We start from the raw sequence: 21,188 nt of genomic DNA, 5'->3' as shown, positions 1-21,188 counted from the left end.
TTAGGTATAGAATGTCCTGTATTCCCCAAAATCTCACTTGCCTAATGGATTTGAAAGGATGCAACTCCCTTTTGAGCCATTAGCATAAAATAATGAAAATGAATGTGAAACTTTGTAAAGGTTTGTTTGTTTGTTTGAATACTGGGGGCTGAATGTCCTCCGCACTGAGCTACATCTCAGTGTTTTTTGAGACAGAGTCTCACTAAGTTGCTAAATTGCCCAGGCTGGGCTGAAACTTGTAATCATCCTGTCTCAGCCTCCCGGAGGATTACAGGTGTGCCCCAGGATTGTCCCAGTTTTGAAGGTAGATTATCGGTGGTTAATTGTGTTTTCTGTGACTGAGTTTAAACTTATTAATGACCCTATCACAAAGATACCAGGGGAGAAAGAAAGGAAGAAACCTCATAAGTACCTTGATTTACTGGTCTTGATATAGATAATATTCCTCCCAAAAAAGTGATCTTTATGTGAGAGTGTGTGTGTGTGTGTGTGTGTGTGTGTGTGTTGCCGTAGTCCAGAAGAGAAGATCACTCTGACTGTCCTATTTGGGGGATTGGTGGCTGTAATGACAAAATTAGGAGATGAAGCCATTATTCAGAGTACTGAAAATTTATTTGCAGCTTGTGCTGTAACAGTCAGGGGATGGTTAGCCACATTGGAATGCCATATCTTAGTGGGAAGAAGATGCAGCCTTATCCAATAAGGAAAATTTCTTTTTAATAAAATGTTGAAAATTAAAAATAAGTATGAGATTGGGCATGCAGTGTAATCACAGGTCTGTAAAGCAAGAAAACCAAAGGCTTTCCAAGAACAAAGCCTGAAAGTAAAGTCCACTACCGTCTGAATCAAGATTTTCTCCATGTGGTAGGACATACCTATGGTAGGACATGAAGGTGAAGGGGTGTATTAGTTAAAGTTCTCTACAGAAACAGATTCAATATAAAATATATGTGTGATTGTACAAGAGATTTATAAGGAAAGTTTATAGGATCAAAATCGGAGGAGTCTCACGGCCAGATCAGAGATGAAAGAATCCAAAATGGCTGTGTGCGCTCCGGAGAGTGACCAGGACCTGCCTAAGGGTGAAGGCGGGAAGATTGCTGCAGTCACCAGTGCGAGTGTGTGTTGGAAAGCTGAAGGAACTGAAGACCAATGTCCAAAAACAAGGGCCTTCACTGGGTCTGGAGTTCCTCTGAAAAAAGGGAAACACTTCTTCCTCCTTTCCCTATTTTGACCAAGCTACAAGCCTATTGGTTGATGCCAGCTACATCCGGGGTGGGTGTTCCCGTCTCATTTGCGGAAGGGACACATCATCCACAGACACACCCACCTCTTACTAGCAGCAAGGTGGCTCTTATTCAAGTCAAACTGACATATCACAATTAATGATCACGAAGGGATCCCTTTCTCTTCTACTTTTCTAAATTTTTCTTCAATGATCTTGTTTATCCAGGTTTACCAAGATAAAAGTGTAATTGTAGGGTGGAGAAGAGACCAGCTGTAGGAACCTGTTTCCCAAAGAATTTTAAAACAATAAACTTTTTAAAAAAGAAAATAGCTGCGAAAGAACTTTGAAAGTTAAAACGTTTCTGTTGATGCAGTAAACAGAACCTCCTTCCTGCTGGCACCACTTCAAGGAATGACAATCTGATTCTATTAAGTGGTGCGCTTTGCTTTAAAAAGCCCCAGGAGGAATTATCTTCAACAAGAACATCCCAGGCGCCAAACTTCAGCACTCCTGTTCCTTGCAAGGGTTTAGCGCATCAGCGGGTGGCAGGTGAGACAGATGCGTCAGCACAGCGATGGCTTTTAATCCATCTCTTTGACCTTCTGGGAATCCAAGCCTGTCGGGTCTCCGTGATTTAGAGCCGTGCTCGGTAATGTTTGCGGAAGCAGCACCAGAGGGAGACGCATCACCAAACTCAGAAGAAACAGGCGCCACTGCTCCTGTGCCATCTGCTCAGGTCACTCTAGGAGGGTAGAACCCACCTAGACCTGAACATGCAGCAAGACTTACTCCTTGCCTCCTGGTGCAGACAGCTTGCAGCTGGAGGCAATAGGGCCAGTCTCACTGGGCTGTGGAGTAAATCTCAGGGTGACCATGGCCAAGCATGTGACCCTCGGAGGCCTGTTTCCTCCCCTGTAGATAAGAGTGATGATCTTTACCCTCTACCTCCATGCTACAGTGAAGAACTAGATGGAATGATGGAGATGAAAATAGTCTTCAAACTGTAGCGTGTAGATATGTGGTATTCTGATCATGCATGGCCTTTCCTAGTTCTGATTGCATCCGTGTCTGTTGTGGCAGCTTTTGAGTGCATTCGTGTCTCTCCTCAAATAAACAATATAATAATAATAATACCAACAGTAGCTAATGTTTCTTGGACACTGTGTGCTAGGAACTTTTTAAGGATTATACATGTATCATCTCATTTTAATTCTTCAAACAAGTTTTCATGTGGTAGGTACTGTCATTGTTCTCATTTTACAGAAGAAGAAATTGAAGCACAGAGATGTTAATAATTTGGCCAAGGTCACACTGTTAGCAGATTGAGGAGCGAGGTTTAAACAAACATTCCGGCTCCAGGGCCTGAGGGAAAGATGTAGATGTTTGTCTCTGGACATAAGGAGCAGGGGTTTGGCACATCGGTCAACATTTATTCATTGGTTGCCGTAGTTTCCTACATGAAGGAGTTGTCAGCTGGGTGTGTATTTCTTTCAGTGCTGTAACTCAGGAAACTTGCTGGTAGTGAGGGGACAGTGTGTGGTTTCAGGGCTGTGGTTGGAAGCAGTGATGACTACACCGAGGCTGACTGGGAAGACTTTCTGCTCCTCAGTGTCCCCAGCAATCAAAGAAGGGACTAGAGCTGATTGGGAAAGGACCGTGACTGGTTAGGGTACAAGAATAGCTGTGACTGGAATAGCCATCCAGAGCCTCAGTGAGCCTGCATGAGCACCCAAAGCAGCAGGCTCAGACGGCCTTGGAAGGGAGGGTCTCTGCTGGAGATCTGGGATACAGACAGCCATGAGCAACCAGCTGATCCAGCCCTACTGAGGTGAGAGAGCGTGGAGAGGAGAAAAAGCAGCAAAGGAGCTTTATGTGCTTTTTTGACGTTCGATTTCTGTTTGCCATGTACCCGGCCAGGATAATTTGAGTGTGGCAGCATCAACCGCAGATCTGTGTCCTGTATTGAAGTCTGGAGAAAGATAAAGTAGCAGCTCTGGGGTCCTCAGGAAAACAGATGCCTGAACAACTGATCCACACGCACGTGGGTGGTCCCATGTGGCACCCTGAGGTCTGGGTGCCTGGGAGACAGTTCTCACCAGTTTTGACACTAGTGAGTGATAGACTTCATGTGTCCAGTCTGGCTCACTTTCTTAACTTTTTAAAAAATGTTTTTCCATGTTAATGAACTAACTTCTTGACACTTGTAGTTCAAAGCTAAGTTTGACTTTCATGGGACTCTATGCAAATTTGCTAAGCCATGGAAGTGTTTGATGCTTAACCTGTTTATCCATAAGGATCTGATTGGTGTTGGTTATTAAGTTTGATGTTCTTATATATCATGAATTTTCACTTTCTAGAAGCTCTGTAAAGATGACTTATTTAAACCTTGTTCGGATAAGCTTAAAACATATAGGTACAATTGTCCATTGAATTGAGTTTTGTATAACTACCCGTTCTTATTTCTTTTTGATTGGAAAAGATGAATCATTTTACCTTTTCATTATTCTGAGGAGCTTCATCTTGATGCTTCCATTCTTATTTCCAACATAAATTCATCTCTCTGCTCCATGTTGCATCTCCTTAGATCTCTTACCATTTAAGCTTCTTCCTAGTAAAATGCCTTAAAGTATCAGTCCCTTCGTGAGAAACACTGTGGGAACAGAAGGGAGTTGGTGACCTGTCCCCAGGAGGGTGACCTTTGCACTTGTTCAGAAGGCATTGTATAGGGACTTATGCAGAAAGATATGGCTGTCTCTTGCTTTGTTTGGTGTGGATTTTCTTTAAAGACTATTATCATATTTGTCAGCACAGAATAACTAATCTCATCTTGAATAGAAAAAATAAATGTGTGTGTGTGTGTGTGTCTGTGTGTTTTGGGGGTTCTTAGAGAATCAATGGGAGTTTAACAAACATTTGGTAATTTGACTAGAATGGCTCAATATTTTTTTCCTTAAAAAAATGGGTTTTTAACATAAATCTGTTTTCATAGCATATCCCATTGTAGCTTGTTGCATAGCTTATGGCCTTTTCAAATAACTTCCTGAGGGTCTCAGGTACTATATTGGATTTCTTATTTTCACGATTCATTCTCTATGACATTCTAAACAAAGATGTTAAATTGTGCTACTTTTGGGCTGTCTTGATGGCTTCTTCTTACTGTCCTTTGTGCTGCACTGCAGTCTGTGCTCTATCTCTTTGTCCTACATGTGCCTCCTTCACCATACAACTGTCCACAGCTCCCTACTTCTTATCTGTGTTAGTGTTCTGTTGCTATGCAGAAAATTCCCACAAACTTCATGGCTTAACACAACCAACACATACAAGGGGGAATCGAAATATAGGGTGAATGTTGACATTTTAAATATTTATTACAGTAAAACACACATCGCTTCAATCCCTCTCAAAATACCCAGATTGCTTTGAACACGCTTCACCTGTCGTTCTTGCCACTTGCTGAAGCAGTTCTGGAAGTCCTCTTTCTTGAGTGTCTTTATGAGACATGATCAGACATACAGTGAAAAGCGCTTTTCCTAGTGCCATCTAACAGAAAGGCAGGCTCATAAAAACATAACGGTGTGTCCTCATCCACCTGACTCATCAGACCTGGCACTGTGTGACCTCTGGCTCTCCCCGCAAAGTCAAAACGGCTATGAAAGGGTGAACATTTTGAACTGCTTCAGAAAATGGCAAGAACAATGGAGTAAGCGTGCCTGCAGCCCCAGAGACCACCCATAGTTCCTCCAAAGGTGGACTTTTGCAATATGGCCTCTTACTGGATGGTGTTTTATGTAAGACCATATAACCCCAAGCATGACATCCCATCACCCTCACCATATTCTGTTGGTTAGCCATAAGTCACAGATCCTGCTCATACTGAAGTAGCAGGGATGTGTGGCCCCCAGGAGAGCATGGGGGGCGCCTTAGAGCCTGCCCGGCACACTGCCTATAGCAAACTTCTACTTCACTTGCCTTTTTTTATGTTTTAAGTTCTCCGTAACTTATCATTGCACTAGCTCTGCAGACTAACTTTCCCCTTAATAAAGACCATCTATCTCTCACTTACCTTTCAAATTTTTTCTTCTGTTCTGTGCCTTTTGTGACACAACTTTAATTAATACAGATAGATTGTACTTAATTAGCACAGACATGATTCTAAAATCTTGTGTATAGAGCAGACTTATTTTTCATTCAAATTAAGGGTTCTTAATCTCCCCCCCCCTTTTTTTTTTTGGCTTCTGGATCTTTTTCAGAATTTGACTGAAGCTCTAGAGAGTCACTTCCCCCAGTGAGGGACACAACCCCACATAGACAGCTTGTTTTTCTGCACAGCAGACCACTCAGTGTTGAAAACAACAGCCGTTTTATTAGGCTCATGGTTTGGGGACTTCAGGCAAAGCCCAATGGAATCACCGGGCGTGGTGGCGCACGCCTGTAATCCCAGCACTCGGGAGGCTGAGGCAGGATGATCGTTGTGAGTTAGAGGCCATCCCGGGCTACAAAGTGAGTTCAAGGCCAGCCTGAACTGCATAGTGAGACCTTGTCTCAAAAATACCAAAAAAAAAAAAAAAAAAAAAGCCCAATGGAGATGACCTGTCTCTGCTCCATGACCTCGGGGACCTTAGCTGGGAAGACTCCAACAGCTGGCGTCATTCAAATAGTTGGAGGTAGAATGGTCTGGAAGCTTCTCTGTTCATGTCATGCGTGGTCCCTGGGCTGGGCTGCCAAGGAGGTTGGCTCAGGCTGGTGTCTGGGCACAGGCTGCTCAGAGTTGTGTCCTGTTCCAGGACAGAGAGGGAGGGAGCACGCCCAGGGACCCAGCTAAAGCTGCATGACCTTTTATGACATAGCCTCCGAAGTCACGTGGCATCACTCCTGTCACATCCTCATGGGTTCAACAAACTCAAGCCCAGTCAGATTCAAAGAGAGGGGACATAGTACACTCGTCTCAGTGGGAGGCATAAGAGAAGATCTATGACAGTTAAAAAAGAAAAAAAATCAAATCACTACCTGTATAGAGCCAAACATTTAGTGCAACAATAGAATCTTAAACTCTGAGAATTGTTTTTTTGTTTTTTTTTTTTTTTTGGTTTTTCTCCGGTACCGGGAACCGAACTCACAACCTTGCGCTTGCCAGGCAGGCGCTTTTGCCGCTGAGCTAAATCCCCAGCCCCAAACTCTGAGAATTGAAAGGGACCATAAAAAGATGATCTACTTTCATCTCCCAGCCACGGTACAACCCTTCTTTATGACCTTTCTGTCATCTCATGCCTGGACCACTGCAGGTGTTTCCTGTCTGCCCTCATCTACTCTTTCCCCTTTCCAGTCCATTCTTTACTCTACCACTATAATGATTCTCCAAAAATACAGATTTCCTCTGAACAGTACCCACCCATCTTCCCTATCCAACTAAAACATCCAGTCCTGCAGCAGTCTAACCAAAACCTGCCTCTGCAGCCTCCTCTCATGTTGTGCCCACCCTTGCTCTGCCTGATTGAGCTATGGTTACCTTCTTTCACTTCCTAGTTAGCCACAGGGCATAGAATGCTTTTGTCTGCTCTCTTTCCTTGTTTAACTCTACTCATCCTTCGGATCTTGATAGTCACCTCTTTGGTGATGTCTCACTTTCTTTGATCAGGTCATGTTTTCCTATTGTGTACTTTTAAGGACTCTGCATCTTTGATCTATAACATCTATCATTTTTACATTGTGAAAGTGTTTGCTTTATACCCATATTTACCATGGGCCTGTGAGTCCTCTGATGCCAGAGACCACGTATGTTTTTTCCTTAAGATATTGCTTAGCCGGGGCTGGGGATTTAGCTCAGTGGCACAGCGCCTACTTAGCAAGTGCAAGGTTGTGAGTTCAATTCCCGGTACCTGAAAAAAAACAAAAAAAAAAAAAAAAAAAGATATTGCTTAGCCTAGTATCTGTCCTAAATAGACATTTATGCATGGACAGAAGAAAGGGAGAGATGAAAAGAAGGTAAAAGGGAAGGTGGAGATGAATCAATCTACAGTATACACCTTTGAGTACTTCTAGTGGTGGGGAAATTCCTAACTTTAATCTGGCCATTCTGTTTTCCATACTTGTATTAATTAGAGATGTTTCTCTTTCGTTGTTAAGGTACAGTCTTTCTCTTTGTACCCTCTCTTTGTAACCTCACCCTTTTTCTGTTGCTAAATAATATATTCAACCCTCACCATCAATCAGTCTTTTAAAACATTTTCACTGACATAATACCTGTCACAGTAGAGAAAGGTAAACCGACTCCCCAGGTGAATGTCAGACACAAACATTTGTCAACATGTCTTCAAAGGCTCTAGTTTTTCTTTAAAACAGTCCTGTGGATTTTATAATGTACTCAAGGCAGTGCGCTTATCTTCATAAATAGAGTAAGTCTCTGACTTACAAACCAGTTTGTTTTTAAGTCAGATTCATTTTTAAGTCCTGCCAAGTGAGTCTTACACACCTTTGACACAGATATACAATGGGATGCATAAAAAACCAAACCTCCACATCACCACTGCTTTTCCTCTTGCTTCTGGACATCCCGAGCTGATTGAAGACGGTACCACCGCAGTATCACACTGTACAGTAAGCACTCAGCAGCACAACTGTGACAACGACCGGCAGACACGTGAGCTACTTCCGCGATTATTTCACATCTATGTAATGTGAGGTCCATTTGTGTCTGTGAAAGTCTGCTGCTCGCATGTTCGTTAGTCAAGGACTTCCTGTAAGTGGTTTTTTCCTACCTATTTCAATAAAACTGATACTTCAGCGTGCTTTACTCTATCAGTCATGAAGCTTTGAGTGCCGCCAGAGATTTCACTCCAGTGTAGACCGGGTCCTCTCTTGATGAATTGTTTTCCTCTTCATAATGTCTAAAGTGTCTCTCTCAGTATCATAGACGAGCATGTATTGATTTCTTCTTTTTTATTTTTTAAATGATACTAAAAATTCCACATATTAATGGAGTATCATGTAATGTTTTGATACATATGTACATTGTGGAATCCTGAAACCTGGGTAACCAGATCTGTTTCTGTAACATTTATCATTTTCTTTATGGTAGAAAATTTCAAAATCCTTTTTTCTAACTTTCTGAAATATACAGTACATTATTGTTCTTCTCTAGCCTCCCTGCTGTGTGATGGCACCCAGGAACTTGTCACTCCTCTCTAACTGTAACTTGGTATCATTGATCAGCATTTCCCCATCCCTCCCCTATTGTGCCTGGCTTTAGTAACCACCAGGCTACTCTCAGCTTCCATAGGACGTACTGATTTTTAATGTCTGTCTTAAAATACCATGCTCAGAATTCACTCCGGCTGTGGGCAGTGCAGAGAACGGTGGACTCGATACCTTTTTTTTCTTTTTCTTAGTAGTGTATGTTGGCAATGCATAACAGTTGTTTGTTTGAGATGGGGTTGTACATGCCTGTAATAAAGCTTGATCATTTTTCATCCCTTTACCTCCCTTTCCCTTACTTCTTCCATCTCTGATCTCTTTTTCCATTTCCAAAAAGTCTGCTTTCTTGCTTCCTACCATTTCTCATTTATTAGTTTGTTTGTCTTTATGTTAGGTTTCTCATATGAGAGAAAACCATGCAATATTTAACTTGACCCTCTTGAAAATCAACTAAGTTTTAAAAATGGAACCTGTAATGGTAGATGTCTCAGAGGAAGAGAGAGAGATAGAGACAAAGGGTAAGAGAGAGAGAATGTGAGAGAGAGGGAGAGAGAGAGAGGGAGCCAAAGAGAGGCCAGGTAAAAAGCTCTAGGAATACCAGCTCTAATTTTAAACTGAATAAAAGCCAAATGAGTATTCATTTCATTATTTATTGTTTATATCATATATGCTGTGTACTATTTTCTGTGTATGAAATTTTCTAGTTTAAGGGCGAAAAAAACTTAAAGTAGTGCAAAATGTCATTTTCTTGCTAGCCTGTATGCCTCTTCTAGTTCATAATGAGCTCTGGTCCCCTCTACCTGGAGGGAACATAAGCTGCTCTCACAGGGAAGCTCCACCTCTTATTCCTGTCTAGGGGAACTTGGGGGTAAGGACAAGCCTTCATATTTAATCCTAATCTGTGGCCTAATTTAAATGTCTGAAGTGACAGTTGTCATTTCTGTTCACAACTCACTGGCTCCAGCCAACCACAGAGGTGTCTGAGTTCAGTCATAACGTTTCATGGCTTTTTGTGAAACTTTATGAGGTGCAGAGACAGAAATGTATAGTGACTGGATTAATGACCATCTCATGGAATAAATACAGTGCTTCTCAAAATTGTTGTTAGAAACCTGTTTTCAAGGCCTTTGAAATAGTGGAAACACTGGCCTCTGGGTGGGAAAAGACCAAGGTCCAGTAAAAAGGAATCCACTGAAGACCATCTTTCTTTACTTGAACATATTTTTCATCAGCCTCCTTTGGTTGTGGCAAAGTTAATTACAGATCTCCCTCATATTACCATCCAACACCTGATATCCTGTTTGTAGGGTGTTTGTGAAAGAGTTTGTGGGACATCTTGCTGAACTCCACTTTGTTACAAGCCTATTTATTTGAAACAAGATAGATCTGTTTCAGATCCCCAAGTTGCACCCATGGTGGACTCTGTTTCAATGAAAACACAAAAGAAGAAATCCTACATAAATTTCACCAAATGCTCAAGTGATAAAAATGGATTCTAAAGTGTATTTTGAAAACACCAAAACTCAAAACTACTTTATATGAATGGTGTATTCCCTCACATATATAAGAAGACATGATGGCCTGCAAAGTATGAAGCTGAGGCCAGTAAGGAGATCAATAACATGAACAGGAAGGATTGGGTGTGCAAGCAGCATCCACCTTCCATGTGAAACTGCACCTGACTAAAGACAAGTGCCTCCTTAGGCTGCACAGAGAGCACAATTGCCATTGCAAACCTGAAGCAGTTTCCAAGAAGGGCAGGTACTGTAACGCAGTACTGTACAATGCACCCTATACGGCCTGGAGCTATGTGCATCTTGTCACATCTTGTATGTCACATAGACATACATGATGTCTATGTAAGATGGCTGACAGAATCCAGTGGGAGCTTTGGGTCTTAAAATTGGCGCCCTGCTGATTCTGATCTGGTTATAAGGAGCCAATCAGTCTGAGTGGGGCTGATAAAAATTGCTTTTCTACAAGGGGTTGGTCTTGCTTACAAAATGAAATCAACAAGCCTGTTGAGAATGGGTATAATATGGGTTACACCCTGACCTGTTCTAGAAATAACTCAAGACATATCTCTTGGGTATCTGTAAACCCCGAGTGAAGAATCTTTTTTTTTTTTCTGGTACTGGGAATCGAACTCATGACCTTGCGCTTGCCAGGCAGGCACTGTGCCGCTGAGCTAAATCCCCAGCCCCAAGAGTGGAGAATCTTAAAAACAAGAAAACAACAAATCAGAAAGGAAATCTTTTCATGCGTTCCCTAATTCAGAGTGAAAGACACCTTCCCCTCTTACTTTAACGAGTGTTAAAACAAAGGAAACTGAAGCCTATTTCCGAAAACTAATTTGACTGTAGAGAATATTGCTTATTTGGAAAGTTCCAGGATTGTAATACTATAGCCGTGGTGATTTGTGGCGTTGTTGTTGTAGTTGTTGTTGTTGTTGTTGTTATCGTTGTTGTGGTTGGCGGAATACAATGGGGGTGCAGTAAAGAGTAGGAACTGGCTGGACAAACGCACGCAAAGAGGAAGGCTGCACTAGGAGTGAGAAACCTTTGCATCTGCACCTGCTTCTGTCTCTGATTGGTTATGTGGCTTCTGGCAAAGGGAGTCCCCTCTCTGGGCGACAGCGTCCTTTTTCATTAAACAGGCACAGTGGCTTAGAGCCTGTAGGGACAGACAGCTTGTTCATCTAGTGCTTTTCTGCCTCCTCTGTAATTTCATTAGCTCCTCACAACAGCCTGCTGAGACAGTTAAGTGTGCTCCTTTTCTCCCTGCATGTGACACTATGCAGCTCCAGGTGGCTGAGGTTACACGCATGCTCAGAGCTTCTGACTTCACGGCTGGGCTTGTTGTTTCTATCAGGTCACTGTAATGTTTTCAGCTAGTTAAGGTAGAAAGCTCTAGAAGTATCTTTCCTTCCCTTTTACTTTTAACTTAAAGTATCAGTTAAGGACACTTAGTATTTAAAGTGTTAGGTAAGGACACCAGCACCCACCTCTGCAGCATCAACCCTAAAAAACAGTGGAAAGGGGGATCATCTGGCAGGATGTGTAAATTCCCAGCTTGCTTACGATTTCCTTCCTTTCTTTCCCTGAGAGCTTTGTGTCTGCCTCCTTGCCTCCCTCCCCTGGTTTCACACATTCGTGCTGACACTTCTGGTCTCTGCAGGTGCTTGTAGTGACACCAAGCTTCATGAGAGGTGTCTCCTGTTTTAGGTTTGGATGTGAGTTATTTTTGTTTCTGAATTCGCCTGAGCCAAAAGAAATCTTTGCTTCTTGACACAGCGTGCGTGATAGCATCAGGAATCCTTTTAAATCTAAGAAGGAAAATATGTCACAGTGGAGCCATCTTTCCAAACACAGGCAACCTCAGATATTTTTCTGGAGACATCACAGGGACCTAAAAGAACCATTCATGCTCAGCGGCATAGCCCTTCTTTCAGTGTCATGCATTTTAGGGTTTTGGATGAGGTTTATTTTGGTGGCATTGGTCATGGCAGGTAGGTAGCCATATTGGTGTTGGATTTTCTAGGATATGAGTTTTACAGTTCAGGCCTCCTAGGCAGTCCCATTACTGTAAAAAAAAAAAAAAAAAGAAAAGAAAAGAATATCTTTCACGTTTTACTTAAGCATGCCTCATCAGAGCCTGCTTCTCACCAACCCTGCCCTGTGGGTTCACAGCATTTGCATTTTGTAATTATTTAATTTGTTGTTTGAATTGTTTGGGGAGCCTTCTGAGATGGGTGGAGTCCCCCATGGCCTAGGCAGCGTCTATCTTGCCCACCAGTTGGCCTCAGCACGTGACCATCACCACCATTTCCTGATTCCCATGCCTCACTGAGGTACTTTGTTTCACAGGAACAGACAATCTACAGCTACGAGTCACCCCGACCCCAGAGTCATTTCCTCAGCGGAAGTTACTACCAGTTTCACCAACATGGCCTTTCTCGGAAGTCAAGTCTTCTTTGGCAGCAGACAGAATCAAGAGTGTGCTGGGACAGTCTCTTGACAACACAAGCTTGTTGCAGTCGGCCCGGACACCTCCGCCCAAGATGTACCGCAAGACCAGGGCTCAGGGGGACTTCTCTTCTTCTCTTTACCAAGGAAGTGAACACAGTGCCTCTCTGGAACCATCCAAGGACTCCACCAAGTCCCTGGTCCAACAAAGGCCTCAGTGGGAAAGAGAAGCAGCGGATGTGTCAGGTTTGCCTCTTGCCAGCATGCTTCCCCCATTGTCCACAGTCCCATTGGTGACCTTGAGTTCCATGCCCCCCTCTCAGCCACCAGTAGGGACTTCCTCCCTTCCAAAGCATCCCCCGTGGTCAGACAGTCTCCCGCTCCTCCTCCTTCCACCTCCATCTTCTTCATTGGCTCTTCACTCACCTCATCCCATCTCCTTCTCTAAGCCAGCAGAGCAGCCCACCAAAGTGCCTTTGCTCCCCTCTATAGCTCCAGCAATCATCTCTTCAGGTCAGAATGTAGCCAGTGCCCTAAGCTCATTTTCTGATGAAATGAACCACATTCCATCCAGATACACCCAGGATTTCACAAGTGTCCCGCATCTAGGTTTTTCAGGATCCTCAACAAAGCAGCACTCTGAGCTGTCCCCAACAGAGGGTCCCTGGTCAGCAGGCTCACCCACACCTGGGGTTTTGAGCTCCGTGGCAGAACTGGCCCAGCTCTCTCCCCCTCCCCTTGCACCTGGAGGTCTTCTTCCGCTTCTAGGTGGAACCCCCACATGGCCCACGTTGGAAGTGGCTTCAAGTCCTGCATCCACCCAGCCAGTGCACAGGGCCGGGGCTAAACAGGTGCACAGTGGGGTGCCCTTGCTGACTTTTAAGAGCACAGCAGAGGCTGTGCCTTTGCTTTTCCAGACTGCAAAATCAGTGGCTGTAGAAATGACCAGCAGAAAGCTAGCCCCTGCTCCTCCTGCCAATGACTCCGCTAACCCACCGCATTTGTCAGCAGCTCCAGAGAATTCCAGAGGGCCTGTGGTTTCAGCAGAACACACGTCTTCCTCTTGGGGGCCTCCTCCTCTGCCTTTCACCATACCAGGTCAAGGGCAAGCCATCCCTTTTGGGGCGGTTCCTGCATCACCACTGACCAGGACACCCGACCTTCCCTCTTCTGTCCTCCAGCCCACAGAAAGCCATGCCTCACCATCCCCTGTGCCAGAAATGCTCCCTCCTCAAAAAGAAAATAAAGATGCACACCCTTTTCCTGCAGCTACACACCTTCTCCCCTTGAGCAAATTTCATCTTTCCACAAAGAAGATCTTTCACCTGCAAAAGGAGGATAGTGGGACAGCTGTTTTAAAGAAAAATGAAACGGCAAATGTGACAGTTCCTCTCCAGGCCTTTCCAAGTAAAGAAGTTTCAAGTCTTCACACTGTAAACGGGTTCACTTCTGAGTTTAGTGTTGGTCCCATTTCATCTCCCATCATTACAACACCAAGAACAAACTTCCTTTTATCAGGCTCTCCGCCGCCTCCCATGCCTGCCATTCAAACCTCCCAGCTGGTTTCCCCATCTCCTGGCTTTTCCAGCGCGAAGCCAGAGAATTTCACAGCTGCTGGGGGCCATTCTGAGTTGCCAGCTTCAGCTTCCAAACAGGTGACAGCGTTTTCCTCCTTCTCTGATGTCTCTGATTTCTCAACAATGGGAGACATGAACAAGCCAACAACCACAGATGTTTTCTGGAGTTCTCTTTCAGTAAAAACTGGACCCCTTTCCACACAATCAACAATATCTGGCTTGCAGCACCAAACAAATTATGATTTAAATGGTCACACAATTAACTCCACAAGTTGGGACATTCATTCAGCTTCACCTTCTCTTCCCAGTGGTTTATCTTCAGCTGCCAGTGCAATAAAACCTCAGGATTTCAAAGGTACCGTTGGGCAGTCAGTGGCTGCAGAACTTTTTAACATTCAGGATCTCATCCTAGGCCCAAGCACTCACCAGCCTGTACGACAGTCGGATATGACCATGGTTGGGAACCCTACAGACCTCTGGCCCACAAGCCATAACAGTTATTCCAGAGTTTTCCAAACAGAGAAGGTTGACTATTACTCATCTGCAAGTCAACGTTCTATTTCACATCCCCATTTACAGATGCCCACCCAGCCAACCTATCCTCGTTGGCTAAACTGGCTCAGGCTGTCTTCTACAGCTAGCTTGCAAGAAATGCTTTCAGATGGAGCAGATACGGGTCCCCAAATTTCCCGTGACATCTATCTATCACATGGGATCAATGCTTCCACACCATTGAAGAGCATCCTGGGATATCATTCAGCTGCTGAATCTCCTAAATCCACCAGTGCCTTTCCCAGGACCCCCTCCAGAGTGCTGCGAGCTTCTCAGCGCCCCAAGAAATGGACAGGTGCAGCCACTAATGCAGATAGTTTGTTTCCTGGTACCCAAAAAACAGGTATGACTGCTTTCATGGCCAAAGCATCTTCAAGCTGAACGCAGATATCCAGCTTTGAGGAGTGAGTTAGCAGCCCCAAATAGGCATGGCATTGATCCTCTTCCTGCTTCTTTGTTTGAAAATATTCAGAATTTGTGTCCTTATTACCAACCACAGCTTTGTTATAAGTGGCATTCTCATTACAGTTAATTGATTTAATGAGCCTAAAGTCATATTGCCCAAGGTCTCCCATTGCAAGTCCAAAGTGCAGAGGTTTTTCAGGCTAACACACCCGTATGTTACGTCCATTCATCACCAGGACAAGGGATGTGTGCCTTCTGGGCCAATGACAAGCTTTGCCTTTTCTCTCTTTACAGTGGACTTCTCAGTGTCACCCAAGATAGAACCAACTGCAGCAACCGCTGCCACGTTGCTTCTGAGGAAGTCGAGTCCACCGGCCCTATCTGCAGCCCTGGTTGCTAAAGGCACCAGCAGCAGTGGCTTAGCCAAGAGCAGTTTGACCACTGCTGTAGCTAGAAATGTCACCAACAAGGCAGCATCTGATCCAAAGGCTACTGCAGGGACCATCCACCCTGCCTTCCCATTCACTCCAACCTACATGTTTGCCAGAACAGCACACACCATGAGCACACACGCAGCCATGCAAGGGAACGCAGGCACTGCCTCTGGCCTGTTGTCCACAACGCACCTCCCCAGGAAACCACAAGCCATGCATACCAGCCTCCCAAACCCCACCAAGCCAGAGATGCCCAGAGCATCCACCCCTCGCCCACTGACAATCACAGCAGCATTAACGTCCATCACAGCGTCCATGAGGGCCACCCACTTGCCACCTCTGCAGGCAGAAAACACTGATGCTGTTTTTCCTGCTGCATCAACTGCAGTGGTCACAACCGGCAAAATGGCATCCAACCTGGAGTGTCAGATGTCCAGTAAGCTCCTGGTGAAGACAGGTGAGAGACCACTGTCCTTCTGATTTGACCTGAAAGCGGCAAACCTGGTCTCAGAAATGTAGCCAAATTATTTGTCCTTTAGGTCAGGAGTTCTCAATCAGGGATGGGCTTGCCCCACCCCACCCCTAGAGACATTTGGTCATGTTGGGAGACACTTGGTTGTCACACTTGGGTAAAGGGGTGCCACTGGAATTTAGTGCGGTACTGCTAAATATTCGCAAATGCATGGGACAGTCCTCAAAAACAAAGAATAATCCAGCCCCAAATAATCCAGTCTGCTGAGGCTGAGAAACCTTGGTCTTTATCAAGTGTCAGAGGAGAGGAGCAGCACTAGGTGATGTAGATTCTAGTCCTAGGTTCAGTTCTGACATTGGAGGACACTGGGAAATCACCATCCTTCTACTGGGTGGTTTGAGAATGCCAGCGCACACCATGTTTTGTCTGTAGAATGTATCAGTGATGTCTCCAATGAATAAATAATGTGATTCATTTAATACAAAATCATAGAATGTGCTACAGAATTCAGACAGGCTTTTTGTCATGTGTCTTCTGAGTAGATACTAAAAGGACAGCTATGATCCACAAGATGGGAGCCCCAGGTTTCTTTTGCTGTTAAAAAGGAGACTTAAAAAAAAATATGGGCAGGCAGCATTAGAGCCACGAGCAAAGCAGGATGCTATCATTTTAGCCCCAATCCCTAGTGGCAACAAAGCAGGCCTAGGATGCACAGGGTGCTTTTAATAGTGCAGTAGTGTTCACTATAAAAAGCATTAGGCAAATTATTTGAAAGAGCATGCCAGTGTTGAATGCTCGCATTCTGCCTTCCTCCTCGCCCCACAAAGAATGAGATGAAATTATATCTTGAGACATATCCTTTTCTAAAATGGGAAATTGTGAAACCAGGCAGAGCAGAAAATACAGTATCTCTATTTCTCTAGAAATGATACCATCTGGCTTTCCACTCCCCCTCCCTTCTCCTTCTAGATCCACACCTTCTCCTGGAGGGGCAGAGAGCCCAGCCCTCCAGCCTCCTCCGTGCAGGAGCATCTTCCCCCTCCATCTTCACCTCCTCCCATCCCTCGCTACGTCCAGCCACTCAGAAGTTCCTTCTGCTTCTCCCTCGCAGATGCTCCTGTCTGTCCCAGTTTGCACTGCCACTTCCTGAGGGCACACTGTTGTCATCGCTCACCTACTTTTCTGTAATACCAGCCACAGTTATTTCTCTGCCATCAGATCTCCCCACCCTCCAATCTGTTCTCCAGCCCACAGTCAAGGGAACCTAAAATGCATTGCTTTGCTTAAAACTCTTTATTGCCCACTGCAATAGGGGATGGGCTTGCCCCACCCCACCCCTAGGAGACATTTGGTCATGTTTGGAGACACTTGGTTGTCACAGTTGGGTAAAGGGGTGCCACTGGAATTTAGTGGGGTACTGCTAAATATTTGAAAATGCATGGGACAGTCCTCAAAAACAAAGAATAATCCAGGGGCTGGGGATTTAGCTCAGCAGCACAGCGCCTGCCTGGCAAGCGCAAGGTCGTGAGTTCAGTTCCCGGTACCGGAAAAAAACAAACAAAACAAAACAAAACAAAACAAAACAACAAAAACAAGAGTAATCCAGCCCCAAACAATCCAGTCTGCCGAGGTGGAGAAACCTTGGACTAAGTCCACTAACCTAAAGTCCACTAAACCGGGACTAAGTCCACTGACATATTCCACCTCTCTCTCCTGCACCTTTGCACTTGGCATTGCCTGTGCTGGGAGTTAGAGGGTGGAGGCATTTCCTTCCCTTGCCTAGCTCATACTTCTTATCCTGTGGACTCTGCTGAAGCATCAATTCCCATGGAGAATCAATTCCCTGATAAGAGCTTGTTGCCCAACTCGGGGCTGGATGTTCTTCTTAGAAGCTCTGACAGCATTCTGGGCTTCCCTTCCAATAGCACCAGTCACATTTGTTCATACATGCCTAATCTGTGTCCCTCAGCTCTGGGAGGGGCTGCCCCTCTCAGACCTAAGATTGGTTTGGGCTGCAGCACCATGCTCAGGATCTGCACCTAAGTAGGCTGTCAGTGGATGGTGTCTTACTTAGTCATTTACCTATCGCTGGGACAAAATATCCAACACCTACAATTTAAAGGAGGAGAAGTTTATTTTGGCTTATGGTTTCAGTCTCCAAGGCAGAAACAGGATGGCAAAGGGCATGGTAGAGGAAAAGGTGCTCAGCCCATGGCAGCCAGGAAGCAGAGCGTGAAAGGAGGAGCTGGGGACAAGAATACATCCTTCCAGGTCACCCCCCCTGCCACCAGTGACCCACTTCCACCTAGGCCTCTCCTCTTAACAGCACATTCAGCTACTAAACTCATTTGTGGATGCATCTACTGATAAGTACAGCACCCCTGTGATCCAGTCACCTTTCATGAGAGTAGAAGAATGAGAATCTGGAGGGGATGCAAAAATGGTAACAGATGGTGTCAGAGGAGTTTCACTGCATACAGACCTCCCTGGAGCAGGCATTGCAGAGCCTGGCTTTCAAGGTCAGAGGCAGTATGGGTCAAAAAGCGCCATCCAGCTCTTGGTCCGTGAGGGTCACACACATGGCTCAGCCTTCTTTCCTGAGGACATCATCAGGACCAACAGAGCCACTATCCATGCCTATCCTCTCCTCAGTGGGCCTTTGCTTATCAGCTTTGAGCAGAATTTGCAGAAGATGGTGGCTGGGAGGGAGAGGGCTTGTGCATAATGAGGTTTGCACCTCACACTGATTGCTGTGCTTCTGTCTCACCCCACAGTCCTCTTTCTAACCCAAAGGAGAATGCAGAGCAGTGAATCCTTGAAGTTCAGCATAGCCAGAGGGCTCACACAGGCCCTTCGGAAAGCCTTCCACCAGACGGATGTGACGGCTCATGTAAGCTCCTTACCTGATTACAATCCATCTGGGGTCCAGGGTATGTTTAGATGCTTTTTCTCCTTCCTAGGTACCACAGCAGAAGTCAGCTCTTTCTTCATTTTGATAAATAGCCAAGATGTTGTGGCTGGTGAGAAAGGTCATATTTTGAAATGGAAATTAAGACTACTTGCCATTTGTCTTTTCTCTCTCTTTTTTTAAAGCCTGTATTAAACATCCCATTATCCCATCATTTGGGGAGAGTATTTCATATTGTCCTTGTAATTCTCTAGCAGCCATTCATTGCTTTTTCTTTTATCTTCTACAACACTGTAAATCAGGGTTTATTTCTGGACATTCAGAAATTATCCTGACTTGTAAATTGAGTCCAGTTTTGCTTAAATTGCCAGCCATAGACAAGGAAGTAAACTTTTTTTCCCTCCAAATTCTTTAATGCCAAGAGCTGTTTAACAACTACTGGCTGGTTTTGATGGCATAGCCAAGTCATGGAAGCTTTGTTTTATACCCTCTTGGTTTGATTCCAAGTGTTAAAGCAGGAAGCACAACTGGCAGTCAGTGGACTCCCTTTTGCACTGCTTAAAAATATTGTTCTGGCTTCCCTTGATATTCTGTTCGACAGCTGCATTTAGCTTAGTAGCCCCCCCAACCCCCCATCACACCAAAGACTAGAAATGAGATTTGGTGCATATGTACTTTATTGGTCACTGTTAATGTCTTGCAATTCTAAGAGATGGAAAGGAAAGGAAGAAAAAGAATAGAAAGCAATGTATTCCATAAATGGCTTCTGTGGTTCCTGCACCAGAAGCTTGACTTAGAGGTTGAAAATGTGAATGTTCCTATTCAGTTGCCTGATGCAGTTTTCTCTCAACTTCGTTCTCCAACTACCTTGTAGCTTTGGTCTTTTCTGCGCCTCATCACAGACCACTGTAACAATTAGCACTTTTCTTTTCCCTAAATTGCCTTGCTTTTTAAATTTTAAACACATTTCTTTTGAAGGGATATTGGATATGAAGACTGTAAATGGGAACCAAAATTATGTGCCATAAATAAAAGGTGGTGGTAAAAGTGAGAATAATGGAAACCAAATAGCTTGTTAAATTCAAGCTAGATGCTGTTTCCTGGTTTCCTTCTGTTAGTTAAAGAAGGAAGAGGAGGAGGAGGAGGAGCAAGAGAAAGCAGCAGCAGCAGCAGCAGTAGCTAAGATTAGACAGGTGGTGAAAGCAAAGAGTACCTGAACCCAGGCTTGTTCTTTCAGGTAATTACAAGGCCCGGAAAGGAAGCAGTGTTTTCGCTGGGTGAATTGGTATTGTTTGGGGCTGTGTCCATGGTCCACCCTGAAGTTTCTGTGGTTCCACCTACAGTCATCTTTTCCACCATCTCTAGGAGAAAAAAAACCAATGGAGGATGCACTGTGGAGGGGCCATCACACACACCTATCCTGTTGCACAATCAGTTGTCTTGGTTTCCTTGGAAAATCCACATGACCCTGTTGTTTTGGTGCTGGGCATGTACCCAGAGCCTTGCACATGCTAGGCAAGTGTTCTATATCTGAGCTACACTTCCGGCCCCACGGGACACTCCTCACAGAGATGCAAGAATAAGGGAGGGAAGTAGGTGTCCCAAACACCCTGATGGAGAGATTCAGTTTTACAAGATGAAGAGTTCTGCTGATGAAGGGTGGTACTGGTGGTTCCCATTATGCATCTCTTTAATACCACCTGACATTACACCTGAAGGTGATTAAGATGGTAAATTGTTTGTGGATATGTATTTTGTCACAATTGAAAAATGGGGGGCTGAGAATGTATCTCAGTGGTAGAGCACTTGTCTAGTATGTCCAAGGTCCTGGCTTTCATCCCTAGCATGGCAAAAAAAATTAAGAAGTAGTATTAGAAGGAGTTGGGGGAGGGAAGAGGAGAGGATGAAAGAGAGAGAGAAAAAAATGTGTTATGTACATGTACCAACTCCCCATGATAATTGTAATCATTATGTACTGCAAACTTGGACAAATAAGAGAATAAAAATAAATATTCAAAAAAGAGGTTACAAAGAAGTATCTATTGTACATGAACATATGTATGTGTATGTAGTATGTATGTACATATTTACATGTCAGAAATGTGCATATACATATATATGAAGTATGTATTATTAAGGAAAAATAACAAAAACTTAGAAGTGGTTTTATAATTGTATCATGGTGGTAGCAGTAATATTAGAGGTATTTGTTATCTTTGCTCTCTTCTTCATAAATACTAATGCTATAATAAGCATTATATTTAACATATAAAAAGCAAAACAACAGACACTGAGAACTGTTGACCTACAGCACCGAGAAAACAACAAGAAATGAATCTGAAGTCTCAAAATCCTCCCATGGAGGCAGAAAGAGCCCAGGCCATCGGTGTCCCTTAGGACTCAGCAGTGAGAAGAGCTGTCTGCGGCTCATCCCCGCTTGGCTTTGAAGCAGTGTG

The 21,188-nt window shown here is 44.3% G+C and overlaps 1 protein-coding gene across 2 annotated transcripts in view; it reads left to right on the top strand.

Moving 5' to 3' along the window:
* Positions 1-12,637: 12,637 nt before the first annotated feature.
* Positions 12,638-21,188, top strand: part of Kiaa1549l (KIAA1549-like ortholog) — a 122,026-nt gene continuing 113,475 nt past the window's right edge. For both annotated transcript variants that reach the window (XM_013514326.1, XM_013514325.1), the window contains exons 1-3: positions 12,638-14,856; positions 15,213-15,809; positions 18,599-18,714. In XM_013514326.1, coding sequence (XP_013369780.1) covers positions 12,648-14,856; positions 15,213-15,809; positions 18,599-18,714 — 2,922 coding nt within the window. In that variant the 5' untranslated portion in view covers positions 12,638-12,647. The remainder of the gene's footprint in view (positions 14,857-15,212; positions 15,810-18,598; positions 18,715-21,188) is intronic.

The sequence above is a fragment of the Chinchilla lanigera genome, unplaced genomic scaffold, assembly GCF_000276665.1.
Source record: "Chinchilla lanigera isolate Chin_1 unplaced genomic scaffold, ChiLan1.0 scaffold00021, whole genome shotgun sequence".
NCBI lineage: Eukaryota > Metazoa > Chordata > Mammalia > Rodentia > Chinchillidae > Chinchilla > Chinchilla lanigera.
This window is presented reverse-complemented; position numbering and strand designations above follow the sequence as displayed.